The sequence below is a fragment of the Aspergillus candidus genome (assembly GCF_002847045.1).
Source record: "Aspergillus candidus strain CBS 102.13 unplaced genomic scaffold BDW47scaffold_25, whole genome shotgun sequence".
Taxonomy (NCBI): domain Eukaryota; kingdom Fungi; phylum Ascomycota; class Eurotiomycetes; order Eurotiales; family Aspergillaceae; genus Aspergillus; species Aspergillus candidus.
Genome location: NW_020194030.1, coordinates 224,969 through 239,497, shown reverse-complemented (window position 1 = coordinate 239,497; position 14,529 = coordinate 224,969). Strand labels below are relative to the sequence as shown.

At 53.9% G+C, this 14,529-nt stretch overlaps 7 protein-coding genes across 7 annotated transcripts; 4 read left to right on the top strand and 3 right to left on the bottom strand.

The window, feature by feature from the left end:
- Nucleotides 1-913: 913 nt before the first annotated feature.
- BDW47DRAFT_131925 (transcription factor domain-containing protein) lies at nucleotides 914-3,380 on the top strand (the record flags this gene model as incomplete). The annotated part of the gene is made up of 4 exons (XM_024817427.1): nucleotides 914-1,545; nucleotides 1,601-2,797; nucleotides 2,961-3,293; nucleotides 3,324-3,380. The coding sequence occupies exons 1-4, from the start codon at nucleotides 952-954 to the stop codon at nucleotides 3,378-3,380; spliced, it is 2,181 nt and encodes a 726-aa protein (XP_024671682.1). The 5' UTR covers nucleotides 914-951.
- A 515-nt stretch (nucleotides 3,381-3,895) lies between these two features.
- BDW47DRAFT_106592 (nicotinate phosphoribosyltransferase) lies at nucleotides 3,896-5,997 on the bottom strand. The gene is made up of 6 exons (XM_024812801.1): nucleotides 5,933-5,997; nucleotides 5,589-5,756; nucleotides 5,453-5,536; nucleotides 4,774-5,393; nucleotides 4,370-4,703; nucleotides 3,896-4,305 (listed from the first exon to the last, which is right to left on the bottom strand). Exons 2-6 carry the CDS (start codon nucleotides 5,698-5,700, stop codon nucleotides 4,091-4,093), a joined length of 1,365 nt encoding a protein of 454 aa, XP_024671681.1. The 5' UTR covers nucleotides 5,701-5,756; nucleotides 5,933-5,997; the 3' UTR covers nucleotides 3,896-4,090.
- A 328-nt stretch (nucleotides 5,998-6,325) lies between these two features.
- On the top strand, nucleotides 6,326-7,920 carry BDW47DRAFT_35640 (putative PHD finger domain protein). Its single transcript, XM_024818815.1, has one exon. It carries the CDS (start codon nucleotides 6,506-6,508, stop codon nucleotides 7,751-7,753), a length of 1,248 nt encoding a protein of 415 aa, XP_024671680.1. The 5' UTR covers nucleotides 6,326-6,505; the 3' UTR covers nucleotides 7,754-7,920.
- On the bottom strand, nucleotides 7,921-9,298 carry BDW47DRAFT_35639 (RPC34 RNA polymerase subunit family protein). The gene is made up of 2 exons (XM_024818814.1): nucleotides 8,955-9,298; nucleotides 7,921-8,896 (listed from the first exon to the last, which is right to left on the bottom strand). The coding sequence occupies exons 1-2, from the start codon at nucleotides 9,194-9,196 to the stop codon at nucleotides 8,089-8,091; spliced, it is 1,050 nt and encodes a 349-aa protein (XP_024671679.1). The 5' UTR covers nucleotides 9,197-9,298; the 3' UTR covers nucleotides 7,921-8,088.
- A 301-nt stretch (nucleotides 9,299-9,599) lies between these two features.
- sti1 (Hsp90 cochaperone STI1) lies at nucleotides 9,600-11,476 on the top strand (the record flags this gene model as incomplete). The annotated part of the gene is made up of 4 exons (XM_024816503.1): nucleotides 9,600-9,664; nucleotides 9,717-9,910; nucleotides 9,964-11,273; nucleotides 11,324-11,476. The coding sequence occupies 4 exons, from the start codon at nucleotides 9,600-9,602 to the stop codon at nucleotides 11,474-11,476; spliced, it is 1,722 nt and encodes a 573-aa protein (XP_024671678.1).
- A 1,164-nt stretch (nucleotides 11,477-12,640) lies between these two features.
- Nucleotides 12,641-12,836, top strand: BDW47DRAFT_106585 (uncharacterized protein; the record flags this gene model as incomplete). Its single annotated transcript, XM_024812800.1, has 1 exon — nucleotides 12,641-12,836. A coding segment is annotated over one exon (174 nt), but the record flags the coding sequence as incomplete, so codon positions are not given.
- A 98-nt stretch (nucleotides 12,837-12,934) lies between these two features.
- Nucleotides 12,935-14,240, bottom strand: BDW47DRAFT_126124 (uncharacterized protein; the record flags this gene model as incomplete). The annotated part of the gene is made up of 2 exons (XM_024816502.1): nucleotides 12,935-13,771; nucleotides 13,827-14,240. The coding sequence occupies 2 exons, from the start codon at nucleotides 14,238-14,240 to the stop codon at nucleotides 12,935-12,937; spliced, it is 1,251 nt and encodes a 416-aa protein (XP_024671676.1).
- Nucleotides 14,241-14,529: the final 289 nt, after the last annotated feature.

Here is a 14,529-nt window from a genome sequence, read left to right as displayed (position 1 = left end):
CCGGTATGATTGGGGCTGCGTCGGCCTATGTTCATACCGGTACTGTTTGACTTAGTCCGACTTAATGGATCTGTATTATATTGTTTGAGTTTTGTTTTCATGGGATTCTTGGCGGACACGGTGTGATGGCATGTTGTCTTCCTGTTTGATAGATATAACAATGGATTCGTGTCTTTCGTCATTCACAGCATAAACGATATACTGTCGAAGCAGACCTGCAGTGCTAGGGATGTTACATACTTTCATAGGAGAGAATCCAGAAGCTCCCTGTTCATTGCCGGTATATGACGGACCACTATAATGATTCGATGGTAGTGACATTAGGCAGATAGGTCGAATTTAGGATAAACTACATGCTGCTTTTGACAACAAGAGAAGGCGAGTTAGGTTAAATCCAGTATAAGCAGAGAAAAAGAAAGAGAATTGATAATCAAGATAACGGTCATGTCCATAGGTTCTACGATAGTAAAAAATATCAAACGGAATGACTCAAATAAATGGATACTAAATATCTATAATGATGCTATGGATATAGTATTATATTTGCCTCAGGCGTATACTAGCAGGCTCGGATATATCGCCAACTGGTATAACTTCATCTTAGCCAGAATTCATTCCAACCGCCAACATTCCCAGGATCTTCGATATAATTTTCCGCCTTCTAACGTGATGGACACTGACGCACCAATCCCATTGATCAGCCAATCTTTGGCTGTTTCTCCCCGCAAATCACTCCCAAAGTCCCCACATAGTCTTATACTCCCGAACACCGCCTTCTTTAGCGCCGGGGGGAAACGATTCTCGTCTATCGTTGCTCCATGATGATATGACGATTCTTCATGATCATTATTTTCCGTCTATCATTTATCTACTCCGATCTTCGGTAGATGTCTATGTCACCTATAATCGTCTCTGACACATGCTGCGCCTCTTGACAGGCCGTCCGACAGCATGATCACTGCCAAGCGCAAGCACGACGCGGGGATCCATGAGACAGAACAGGTGACGAAAAGAACTTCTAGTCCTAGCAATAGTGCGGTTCTAGGCTACAATGCTCACGCCCCGTGGCTTCATGATGCGAAACCCTCGCGCGCCTGGAGGACACTGGGCGACCGCGCCGTTCCACCGTCGTTGCCGCTGGCCAACATGGTGTCAACCGTCCAGGACCTCATCGACCCGGACTTCGATCCATTAGTCGCTATTTTGGATGATGAACCCCGCTTCCTCAAACCCTTGCCCTCTCGCATCGCCGCTGAGGACCTAGAGTTCTTGCGATTTCGGGGCGTGCTGTCGATTCCTGAGAGTGAGCTTCGCAATGAACTGTTGCGATGTTATGTCAAATGGGTGCATAGCTTTATTCCGGTCATCAATCTCCAGGAGTTCTTGCGATGCGTCGCTGAGAATGATCCCAACGGCAACATTAGTCTGCTGCTTTTTCAGGCCGTGATGTTCGTTGCGACGGCTTTTATCGATCTTAAGCACTTACAGGCGGCGGGGTACTCCTCAAGGAAACAAGCCCGCAATGCTTTCTATACCCCGTTACGAGTAGGTGTTTAGTATTTTCAAACAGCTGCTCGGGGTCCAGCTAACTCTTGACTAGCTTCTCTATTCCTTAGACTGCGAGGACGACCGGATCGTGATCCTCCAGACCCTGCTGCTGATGACGTACTGGTGCGACCTTATGAACCACCCCAATCGAGACATATGGGACTGGATCGGGATTTGCAATATCCAAGCGCATTCTATCGGGTTGAATCGAGACCCCAGCTCCGCCCCAAACATGGATCAGAAGACCAAGCGGTTGAGGGTGCGGCTATGGTGGAGTTTATACGCACGCGATCGTCTGATCGCCATGGGGTTAAGGCGGCCGACACAGGTCAACGAGGGGACGAGCAATGTGCCCCTGCTGAGGCTGGAGGACTTTGACTTCGAGCCATACCACCCGGCTGTGGTCGAGCTATTCCACTGCCGCCAGTTGGAAGATTCGTCGCATCAAAAGCGTCTCGCCACCATGTTCATCGAGAAAACCAAACTCTGCCAGTCCATTGGCCGGGTGCTCTTCGCTCAATATTCGCCGTCGCAGCGGCAGTTCGGCATGACCCACCGGACGACAATAGCCCTTGTCCCACGACAAGCATCAGAGTCGGAGCTCGCCAGATGCAGCCAACGGCTCGAGTCCTGGCTCAATTCCCTCCCAAAGGATGCCCAGTTCATTCCTGCTACACGACCCAACTCTGAGGATGGGGAAGACGTCTTACTTCTCCACGGCGCCATGCTCCGGATGCTGTATCACACGACAATCAGCGCCTTACATCGGCCCTGGGCCTTCACCCCAACCAAAGACGACAACAAAGCCCGTCACGATTTAGCGAACACGGCACGGACCAAGATGCACGACGCTGCTGTCGGGATCACACAGATCATCCAGGGTCTGAACCGGCTCAACCTGACTCGTTTCCTGCCCCAGTCCGGCGTCACGGTCATCACCCCTGCGGCGGTGGCACACTTAGCCAGTACCATGTCGGACAATCCGAGCGTTCGCGAAGCCGGCATCTTCAACTTTCAGCGCTGCATTCAAGTCCTCCAGGGTATGAAAGAAATCTACCCCGCCGCAGACATGGAGATGGCCAACGTGGAAGCGGCCGTCAAGGTTCAGACTGGCAGCGTGGGTACATTCCTCCGCATCATGCAGTACAATGATAGGCAATCCGAGCCACAAAAGCGAAGAGACAGCCTAGCACCAACCGTCCAAACTATCCCATCCCCATCAGACGATCAAATACCACCCGAGTGGGCAGTCCAAGACGGCTCCATCCGCCAGCACAATCAACCACAACAACCATCTCACCCGCATCCCACAACCTACACCCGACAACCCAACAATCTCCCTCCAACCAACCCCCGCCACCGCACCCCCTCCCTCTCCCACGCAAAACAACAAGACCAACGCCCCCCACCAGACCACTTCACCCCCCACTTCACCAACAGCATCTTCCACGACCGCTCTCCCCCCTCTACAACACCCTACCCCCAAGGCGACCTCCTCAAGCCACGCCCCGAGCCCTACCCGGACCCCACCAGCTGGCCCGAAATGGACGTCAACTGGGCCGAGGAGCTACTGCGCGACACAGACCTCAGCCTCGATTTCTCAGGAACAACAGACGAGGACTTCGCGCATGACGTATTTGTTTTCCCGCCCGAGGCGGAATCTTATGTTCCTCCTAACGCCGGTGCTGGCAGTGGTAGTTGGGACGTGCACCATCCTCCTCGTTCTCGACCTCATGCTCATCCTCGTTCTCAGAACACGAGCGGCGATATAACAGGCGACTTGGACCGCGACTTGGGGATCGGTTTATCTGGGGATGAGATGTTTTGATTGATTTAGCTAGCTAGCGTTTCAGCGTTGATCATTTCTTGTTTACCGTGTTTTTCTTGCTGATTTTTATGGTATACGTTTACGTTACGCATGATATGTTATGACATCTGGATGTGTATATAATTTATTGGATAGGATATTAGATGGATATAGGGGTGTGTCTAACAACAGGTATATATGGCACCTACTCGGTCATTCGTTTTAGGTCAATAATATGCTATAAGTTAAGATTGAACTGAAACAATCTGATCTCCCCGGATTTATGCTTCACACTTGCCCTTTTTCACGCCAGTAGATACTAGAGCCCAACTCAGACATAAAGATCGGTAGTAAGGAAGTGAGTTGGCGTTCTTCCGTAGACTCTAGCGAGTTATGGAGTGTAGGATCCCCATCCACAAGGACTCTCCCAATACGAAGTGTTGACTATGGGTACGTTGTCCGTCTAACAGTGGATATTGGGTATGCCCGAACCTTAGGGCAACGATTCATGATGTAGATAAACAAATGAATAAATAAATAGTGTGTTCTCGCACGGAGATGTCAAGCCTGACACAGTAAACCAGATGTATGATATACAAGTATTCTTCATGAAGAAACCAAAAGCTCTATAATTCAACATCATGCCGATCTTGGGAAAAGTGATCTCCCTCCCTTACTTCTAAACAAAATAAAACAAATAAACCTACATACTGATCTATACATGGGCATGCAGGTTTACTTCGACCACCGATTGCCCTCGTCGCCCGCCTCCCATGTTTGCTCAACATAGCCCAGGGTCTTCTTGACTTCCAGCACAGTCGACTTGTCGCCTGTGTTCTTGCCCAGGTTGTCGCTTAGCTTGACTGCGGGACGGCCGTTTGCGCTCGCGATCTTGATGACGATGTTGAGGGGTTTGGACTTTTCGTTGGTGGCTGTGTTGATGTAGTCGTCTGCAGTCGTGGTTAGCCTGTCTTGACAAACCTACGATCGGAGAGGAGGGGAAAGAAAACGTACTGGTAAAGAAAGTGCCTACTCCAAAAGTCGGCTTGAAGCCAGCCTCCTCGGAAATAGACTTATAATCGAGACAGTGCTCGATGTTCAGCGAGTCGGAGAAGACGATGGTCTTGGGCTGCTGGATGCCCTGTTGGTGGTAGAACTCGCGTACCATTTTGACGAATTGTGTTGGGTCGCCGGAGTCTTGGCGCACGCCTGTGTAGACGTCTGCGTAGGTCTTCTTCGGGTCGCGGACGGAAGACTCGCTGTCTGTGGGGGGGGCGGGGACGGGTTTGCGGAAGGCGTCGAGGAAGTTGGGGGTGCCGAAGGTGTCTGTTAGGGCGATTCCTAGGACCTAAAGAAATTATCAGTCTCCTATATACTTCTGGGGAAGAGTTGTGGACGAGGTTGTGAAAGTATCTTACCCCCTCGCCGAAACATCCAAGCCAGTATCGCAGCGCCATCTCGTTGGCATTGCGGTAGTCGTTTGTGATGGCCGCAATACCCATGTACCACTCATGAGCTACTGTGCCGACCGGGTTGACATCGTACTTCATAGCAAAGTGCACGTTGCTCGTGCCCGTGAACACCCCCGACCAGCCGTTCTTCTTGCCCTCCTCTACGGCGCGTTGCAAGCCCGTCATCACGATATCCTGGGTGTGGTAGTCGCGACGTCGTCGCGTGCCGAACTCGGAGAAAGCGCAATCGTTCTCGAGCAAAGTGCAGCCCTTGCGGAAGGCCTTGTCCTCCTGGTTACTGTAATCCCAGTCCTTGTCGATGAACATGAAATAGGCCTGGCTGGTCAGGGACAGGAGCGGAATTTCGTAGAGGATCGTGTCGAGCCAGAGCCCCTTGACGAGGTATTCCACGCTTCCCTTGTCGCTGTCGCTGCCTGTGTCTTGCTCGGGGGTGAATGTGGCGACGAGTTGCTCCGAGGGTTTCAACTTGAAGGAGGAGAGAAAGTCCAGGTATCCGTCGTTGAAGTAGGGGCATCGTTTCTTGAGGAAAGCGATTTCGTCGGGGGTGACTCGAATGGAGCCGAGACCTAGCGATTATTGTAAGTCCGAGCTTTCATAGCATGCGCTCGCGATTAGTTGCACGTACGTTCGATCTGCTGGAGAATCCATTTGTAGGCCCCGCGGGACAGCTGCATATCCGGGGTGCGGTTCGTGAAGCCGTAGGTCACATCTGCATGTCGTGAGAACTCACCCTCCATATTTTCAGCACAGACTGTACTTACGGACATCGGGAAAGTATTTCAGAACGGCGCATTGCATCGTCAACTTGTACAAATCAGTATCAAGCAGCGAGGAAACGCCCTCCGGCTGCGGAGGGGATCCTTCCTGGCCCATTTTCGCAATTTGTCTCCGAATATCTGAGATGGAGAGATTAATAAAATTCAAAAATCCTGCGCTTCGCGATTTATGTCAAATTGTCAGTAAATAGCTTCTAGGCGGGGCGATTGAGTCAAGACGAAGAAATCGCGAACGGGCTGCGCGGGGGATCGCCAAAAAGATAGTAGTGTTTGCATTGTTTGCCAGGGATTGCTGGTCGACGTCATGCTTCATTCACCAGGGGACGTACCTCTGCTATGGGTATTTTTCTGTTATGCTTAACGTTGGAGGTGTTTGACACTCAGGGCATGTTCTGTTAACACTAGGAAAGATGAAGTCAATATGATGGTCTGTCGGGTCCGTATTCGGGTAAATTAGGCGTAGGACACTATATATATATCCGGCTGGTGATCTACAAGCAGTTTTGACTACCAATCATATAAAGCAAATTGCCCCATGATATGACATAAAAGATATTATACCTAGTCATTAGAACAATCATCAAGCATTTCATTGATTTGCATTAGCCGTCAACGCCGACAAAATAACGTGTTGCCTGAGATCTCAGGCAAACTGCCCCGCTTTGATAAGACTGTGGCTAAGCCGTATGTGGCTAGTGTGATTCCAAATGTGTGGCGCATGCCGGAATTAATATTACTCCGGATAAAGACCGCTATCGCTTCATTTCACGGCTTCAATTCACCCTTGCGCCACTCGATGCTTTCATCGCTGCCTTCAACTCGGTATCAGGGACTATCTGTTAAACCCCTTTATTCAAATGCATTAGTGCTGTAGTGTCTGTGGTGCAAATTTGAAAGACACAATGTCGCACGGCTCGGAGGACTGCGCGTCGGTGCTGGAGCAGTTTGTCCACGATGTCGCGAACTTACCGGCCGAAATCAGCCATTTGATGGAGGAGATCCAGGCCAAAGACAAGACCATCCAAGACTATCGCACAACGATCAACTCGCGTGATACCAGTCTCCAGAAATTCATCAAACTCAACGGCAGCCTGACGCCCAACCCGAAAGAAGAGCAGTACGGCAAGACGATCCTACAAAACCTGGACAAGTCGCAGCAGCTGCAAGACGAAAAGATCGAACTGAGTGAAAAGGCCTGCGTTCTCCTGGACCGACAGATCCGAAAGCTGGATGTCAAAATCCGCGATCTGGTCAACGACGGCGTCCTCAGCAACGACCCACCTCTACCTTCCCTCTTCAACAACAAAGACGAATACCGCGAACCCCCGAAGATCTTCTTCCCCGAAGCCTCCTCCGAATCTACCTACTCCACCCCACTGAACTCGACCTCCGCCAACGCCAACGTGATCATCGGCGCCACACAACGATTGAACCAGTCCCTCGCCCGCTCCGTCGGCCCAGCAGCCCTGAACTCGCCCACACACGCGCGCAGTTCTGCGCCTGCCACGCCCGCCGCCGCCACAGCGCACTTTCAACAACGCCAGCGCGAGTCCTCCGCCGGCGCCGTCGATACCAAGCGCCGGAGGCTCAACCTAGGCACTCTTCCCGCGGCGTCCTCCAACCTCCGACAATCTTCTCTCGGCCCCGGCACACCCAAAGGCGGCACCCCAGCCACAAGCCGCGCCGGCAGCGTCGGCCCCCGCACAGCAGCCACGACCAAGAAAGCACTGACGAAGAAAGTCGCGCCACACCAGCAAGTGAAGAAAGTCCGGTTATCATCCGGCCTAGGCAAGCCCAGCAAACGCTCATCCAGCGCCAGCGGGCGCATCAAGCTCTCAGGACCCAAGAAATCCCCGTCAGCCGCAGGCGGCGACGAAGACGAAGATGACTCCATGCTGAGCAGCGCCGACATGTCGGAGTCCGAGATCGCGAGCGATCCCCGCCGGGGCGACGAGGACGAGGACGACGAAGATGAGGGCAACGAGGACACAAAGGTCTACTGTACCTGCCGGAGCGTCAGCCACGGCGACATGGTAGCTTGTGATAACGAGGACTGCGAGTTTGAGTGGTTTCACTGGAAGTGCGTGGGGTTAACGCGGGAGCCTGTCGGGAAGTGGTATTGTCCGCAGTGTGCGGCTAAATTGGGCTGATTTGGTATACCCTGGTTTTTCTTCTTTGTTTTATACTATATGATGATATGAATAGCGGCACTGGTGGGTAGGGAATATGTTCGGGATTGTATTTTCGAGGTAGTTTGATCCAACACTGCCTATTTGATGGTAGGCGTCTTATCCTCCTAGATGCTATCCTATCTGCAAGATTCTCGTATTCATACATCGCGTGTATTGAGAAAACAGGACCACGCTGGGACCATCCCAATCGACAATAACGCCATCGCTATGCAAAGCAAAATCAACCCAGCGCCAGTGCACCGGCAGTACACGTAAATAAACCAAAAAAAAGAGGAATAGAAAGAAAGCCAGGTTTAAAAACCCAACGCCTTTTCCAACCACGGGTCGAAATACTCGCAGCTCTCAGGGCTGACGGCGCCGCCGGGTGCACAGAGTTTAAAGACCGGACACTGACCGCAGGGCGCCTCGGTCATGCCGTTGGTGACGAGCCGGTCGTCGGTGTCGTCGGTGGTGGGCTTCTTGGCCGTCTTCTGCTTGATGGCTTCGGGGTTGTGGACAGAGCGGTAGATCTCGCCGTTGTTCAGCGCGACGAGCTTGTTATCGTAGCAGAGCATCTCCAGCAGCTGGGTGATGCTCTCTTCGCCCAGTCGGACGGGTGTGATGCCGCTTTCGTTGACGGCGGCGGTGATCATCTCGACGCTGGGGTAGCCTTGGTAGCCCGCGGGGAAAGGCAGGTATTCCTTGGGGCCGGGCTCTTGTCTGGCCGAGGCAGTTCCGTCGGCCGTCTTGATGCGCTTGCTGCGGGGACCGCCGTCGGCGGAGGGCATCTCGTACCAGCTCTTGCGGCTGACGGTGTACTCGATGAAGCCGGCGACGGAGTTGATGAAGTTCTCGTCCAACATGCCGTCGGTGAACCACGCGCCGCCCGTGATGTCTTCGCTGGGGGCGAGCCCCGCGAGCATGTAGGTCTTCCGACTGGAGTGTTTGACATTGTGGACGCTTTTGATGTAGTTTTTGCCTTCGAGCGACTTCAGACAGCGGTCGAGGATGGACTTGTGCAGGTTGGTGCGGTTCTGGATGGCGCGCACCCAGATGCCGGTGCGGCCGGTTGAGTGGATGACATTGTAGACTAGACTTTCGTCGGGGGAGAGGTTCTGGAGCCTGATTGCATCACATTAGTCTCCCCACACCGGACAAGATGAAGATAGGGCACGCCTACTTTTCCGCATCCTCACGCGAGATGACCTTCCACGCTAACCGGTCATTTTTACCCTGCAGCAGTCGGAACAGTTTCTGATCGACCAGCGACTGGGTACACTGCAGCAGCAGTGGGATCTCATTCTTGGGAACAATCCCCAGACCCAACAGGTCCTGCTGGTAGAACAGATGGTCCGAGGGGTAATTGCTGACGCAGATATCGTAGATCTTCGACGCCAGCTCGGGGACCGAGTTGCTGGCCATTTTGACGTCGGAAAAGCCGAGAAGGAAGGGAGTCGTCTATCGCAGTTAAGGTGGAGGAGGTAGCATGTTCAGAGACGCATCGCACACGATTGTCCTGAGAGCAAGAAGATTCAAGTATGGAGGGAACACAGTGAGTAAGAAAGATAAAAAGACGTTTCTTTTCGGATGATTCTTTTGGGTTAGCGCGACGCTAGTCCGAGAACGGGATAGCGCACAATAACTCTGATTACTGCCTCAGGCACCAAGGCTCCCCGAAATTTCTCGAAGCTCCGATAAGTGACGAATGATCGATCCATTCGCTTCCATCATTCACTCCCGCTTTTCTCTCTTTCTCCCTTCCCCAGTTCTCACCCACACCCACCATCTCCCCTACTCTGTACATTCCACGGTTTTTACTTCTATCATGGCCGACGCTCTCAAAGCCGAGGGCAACAAAGCCTTCTCTGCCAAGGATTACGCTACTGCGGTGTAGGTATATCCTGAGAGCTCCGTTACCCCACTTGTGCTGATAATGGTGCAGTGAGAAATTCACCCAGGCCATCCAGATTGAGCCCGAGAATCAGATCCTCTATTCCAACCGGTCGGCAGTCTTTGCTGCTCAGTCGCAGTACGAGAAGGCGCTTGAGGATGCCAACAAGGCGACCGAGATCAAGCCCGATTGGTCCAAGGGTTGGGCCCGAAAGGGTGCCGCCTTCCGTGGTCTTGGAGACCTCTGTAGGTCACTTGAAGAGATTGTTTCAAATGGTCATTTCTCTAATATCATTTAGTGGCTGCCCACGATGCCTACGAAGAAGCCCTGAAGATCGAACCCGGTAACGACCAGGCCAAGTCCGGCTTCAATGCCGTCAAGCGGGCCATTGAGGCCGAGGCCCAGGCCGATGGCGCCCCCGCCGACCCCATGGGTCTGGGTGGCATCTTCAACGACCCCCAGCTGTTCCAGAAACTCGCCAGCAACCCCAAGACCTCCGCTCTGCTCGCGGACGGTGAGTTCATGGCCAAGTTGAAGCGTGTGCAGCAGGACCCCCAGAGTGTTGGTGCCGAGATCCAGGACCCGCGTTTCCTGCAGGTGATGAGCGTTCTGCTGGGTATCGACATGAGCTTCGGTGCTCCGCCGGAGTCGGCGGGCGGCGCGAAGCCCGAGGCGGAGGAAGACGCCCCGATGCCCGACGCTCGCCCCCAGAAGAAGGAGCCCGAACCCCAGCCCGAGCCCGAGCCGGAGGATGAGGAGGCGCTGGCCAAGAAGAAGGCCCAGGAGGCCGGAGACGCGGAGAAGAAGATTGGCAACGATTTCTACAAGAAGCGCCAGTTCGACGAGGCCATCGAACACTACACCAAGGCCTGGGAGCTGCACAAGGACATCACTTACCTGAACAACACGGCTGCCGCCAAGTTCGAGAAGGGCGACTACCAGGGCGCCATCGAGACCTGCAAGAACGCGATCGAGGAGGGCCGTGAGGTCCGCGCCGACTTCAAGACGATGGCCAAGGCGTTTGGCCGCATCGGCACGGCGTACGAGAAGCTGGGCGACCTCGCTCAGGCCATCGAGTACTACAACAAGTCGCTGACCGAGCACCGCACCCCCGATATCCTGAACAAGCTCCGCAGCGCCGAGAAGAACAAGGCCAAGGCCGAGAAGGAGGCCTACATCGACCCCGCCGAGGCCGAGAAGGCCCGCGAGCTGGGCCAGAAGAAGTTCCAGGAGGCCGACTGGCCCGGTGCCGTCGACGCGTTCACGGAGATGACCAAGCGCGCCCCGCAGGACCCCCGCGGGTTCTCCAACCGCGCCGCGGCGCTGATCAAGCTGATGGCGTTCCCGCAAGCGGTGGCGGACTGCGATGAGGCCACGGCCCGCGACCCCAAGTTCATCCGTGCTTACGTGCGCAAGTCGCAGGCACTGGTGGCGATGCACGAGTACAACAAGGCCCTGGATGCGTGCACCGAGGCGTCGGAGCACGACGACGGCAAGCACGCTCGGGAGATTGAGCAGCAGCAGCAGAAGTGCCTGGACGGACAGTTCAGCGCGCGCGCCGGCGAGACCGAGCAGCAGACCATGGAGCGGATCCAAAATGATCCTGACGTAAGTACCTTGGTTTCAGTATCTATGGATATAGACTAATGTTGTCGCAGATCATGGCCATCCTGCAAGACCCCGTCATGCAGAGCATCCTCCAGCAGGCCAAGACCGACCCGGCTGCCCTCCAGGAGCACATGAAGAACTCGCAAGTGCGGACTCAGATCCAGAAGCTGATGGCGGCGGGTGTGATCCGTCTTGGGCGGTAAGCCCGTCCAGCGTCGATGATGGGCAAGGATATGAAAAGTGGTATCTGGTAGCGGAATGACATGCATGTTTAGTGTTACTGTATTTAATGAGATGGCATCAATGAATGATAACGAATCTGATACATCACTCTTCTATTGGAATCCACAACAGGAATATTTTTTATGAGCACGCAGTGCAACCAAAGCGAGCAACACCCGGCATCCCCCCAACTCCTTATACGAGCCGATCATCCCCACGATGAGCCGCAAAGCAATCACACATCGTCTCCTGCATGAGCGAATCCTCCACCAACCGCCACAATCAATAGCGTCTACGTTTCTTTTGTCGCACGCTCACCACAACAAACCCCCCTCAAACCAAACAACCAAACACCACTCACATACAATACCCACACCACCCTATTCCCATCCTCCCATGAACCCGAACAGGGCCGGTCCCGGTTCCTGTTACGCAATCGGTCCATCCTGGCGCTCCCAAGAGCCTACCATGCAAGTGCTTCGCTTGCTACGTGGATACCTACTGGTGCCTCACAACCACCCAGCCATCCGCACGCGCCTCTGACTAGAAAAGCCATTGCGTCAGGGTGAAGCAAACACGAGTGGGATGGGGGGTGGGCATGAATCGTCAAGGGTGTATAGCGGTCAGGGAGATGGGTGGTTGCTTGGGGGGGGGGGGGGGTAAGAATCCATGATTGAGGTAGACAGATAGAAGGGTATAAAATGGGGCCCGGTGGTCGGTTGTAAGTTGCAATTGAAGTGTACAGACAAGACACGAACAGTTTTCTTTCTCATTGCCATTACCACCGCGTGTCAGTCCACAACCACCAAACCAAAGAACAGAAATCGACAATGAAGGTCTTCTTGCAAGTCGCGGCCTTTGTCGCCTGCAGCGTTTCATCCGCCGTCGTCCTCGCAGAGGCAGCTCCCGATACCAACCGGTTCCAAATTGGTTCCTTCACTGAAAATGGAGTGACGTTCCACGGTGAAGTGGTGTGTTACCCCTTTCTCCTCACGCTCTTAGCTAGGGTCAGTACCTTGGATAGTATACTGACAGAGGCTGTAACGCTATAGGCTCTCATGACCAGCGTACGTTGAGCGAATCCACCAACACACTCCATTCCCACATCTTGTGGAGTACACGAAGCTAATATGCATTACGTGTAGAAGAGAGACACGCTCGAGACTCTGAAGTGCACCGAGTGCGTGGGTCACCACGGACTGTGCACCATCGGCGAAGGGAATTGCTATGCGCCTGATGGGTGCTTCTTCTGTGGAGATTGTGGAGCCGATAAGGCTAGGTGCCAGGATCCCCCGAAGGAGGGGTGTCAGTGTTATTGATTGATTGATGGATGGGTTCCAGTTTTGGTGAATGGTGGATAGTGATAGGAATGAACACTGTGCTAGGTCTAGAGCTAGGAATACATACATTCAATCAATGAAACGCACGATAATACTTATCTACCCCACCAGATACTCCCACCACCCCTTCTTCCACGTCCTCCCAAACCGATGGTTTAAGCAAGCATGGGCACTACTGAATCCCTCCGCACCACTATGCCGCTGGCCATTCCCCCACACGTTAACAGGCAGCACACAAAAGCCCCCCATATCCCCCTCGCGGGCCTCATCCGCATCAACGCAGACCTGCTGAGTGATACGATGAAACGGCGCCCACGACACCTGCTCACTATCCAGATCGCCAATACGTTCGTCAGCCTCAACAGACTGCCTAACCAGCCAATGCTGTGGATCCAACGTCTCAGAGAGCCCGTCCAACACCGCATCAGTGAATACCCCCGGGCCAGTAGCTTCCAAAACGACTTTCTCGTCGTAAGACGGCGCCCAGAACAATGACCGTAGCCCCCAGCGGTGCCGCTCGTTCTGCCGTCTGGCATGCGCCAGGGCGCGCACGATAACACGCCGTAAGAGCGGGCTGAATCGCTGCGGCGCGTACATGGCGTACTGGGTGAAGCCGTAGCTGCGGCTCCAGTGCCAGTTGCGCATGAGTTGGGGAGAGGCGTAGGGCTCGTCGATCTCGATGCCGACGATGAGCGAGATGTTGTTGTTGCTGCTGGGAGGGTCTAGGAAAGGCTGTAGGGAGGGGCAGGCGTTGATGGACCGCGCGGGGAAGACGTCCATGTCGGCGTAGAAGCCGCCGTGGTACCAGAGGAGGAGGTAGCGGAGGAGGTCGGCGCGGAGGACCTCGCGCGGGTAGGCGTGGTAGATTTCGTGGAGGTTGGGGATTGTGCGTGAGAGGGTGGTGATGAATTCTGTTGCTTCTGTGTTCGTGACGAGCTGGTGGTTTATTTAGTCTCTTGGGTTGATGAGAGGATCTGGGAGGGGTGCTCACGTTGTAGACCCAGTCTGGGTTCGCGCGCTCCAGGCGAATAGAGTCGTCGCCTCGCTGGAGGTTTGGCTTGTTCCCTAGCAGTATCTGCCAGATAGACTGCTCTCCATTGTCTCTTCTGCTGTATGGAGGCGCAGAAGACACCGACTGCTCTACTGCCTGTAGGGCTGCGGACAGCTCCCCCTCGTAGACCAGATCTGGATCCTCGCGAAAAGACGAGTGGTACAAAAACCGAGGCACATCTTCGACATCATGCTCAGGAGGCGGTCGATCTGCGCGCGTATTGTTTTTCGTCTTTGGAGGGGCGGGGATATGTTTGATGATGCCGTATGCTGCGAGCGCAAGGCTGACGAACAGCAACCAGCGCGTCTTTCGCGTCCATCGGAGGAAATAGCGCCTTCGTCTGATCAGGGTCATTGTTGTACGGCGAACAGAAAAGAATAGAAGAAGTAAGAAAATCCATTTTGTCGGACAAAGAAGCACAGGAAATTAAGCAAGTGCCAGCACAGACGAATCAGGCGTTCCAGTTGGTCGTGCTGACTCGCTTTGGAGCAAACAAAGGATTCCAACTTCCTCCGCTTACTGCGTAGATCTTTACTAGTTTTCTGTTCGTGACAAGGCTGTCACTCGAGGGAGAACCAAAGTCTAATCAAGGTCTGCTAGGTGCGCAAAGAAAAGATATTCAGTAATCCAGTCAGTGGCAGAA

What these genes read in the sequence shown, in the direction of transcription:
- BDW47DRAFT_35640 (XM_024818815.1), top strand. Translation starts at nt 6,506, where the DNA reads ATGTCGCACGGCTCGGAGGACTGCGCGTCGGTGCTGGAGCAGTTTGTC.
- BDW47DRAFT_106592 (XM_024812801.1), bottom strand. Translation starts at nt 5,700, where the DNA reads ATGGGCCAGGAAGGATCCCCTCCGCAGCCGGAGGGCGTTTCCTCGCTG. An exon ending in GAAATACTTTCCCGATGTCC is followed by an intron (nt 5,537 to 5,588) that starts GTAAGTACAGTC and finishes CACGACATGCAG; the next exon opens with ATGTGACCTACGGCTTCACG. An exon ending in TTGGATGTTTCGGCGAGGGG is followed by an intron (nt 4,704 to 4,773) that starts GTAAGATACTTT and finishes TAATTTCTTTAG; the next exon opens with GTCCTAGGAATCGCCCTAAC.
- BDW47DRAFT_35639 (XM_024818814.1), bottom strand. Translation starts at nt 9,196, where the DNA reads ATGGCCAGCAACTCGGTCCCCGAGCTGGCGTCGAAGATCTACGATATC. An exon ending in TCGCGTGAGGATGCGGAAAA is followed by an intron (nt 8,897 to 8,954) that starts GTAGGCGTGCCC and finishes TGATGCAATCAG; the next exon opens with GCTCCAGAACCTCTCCCCCG.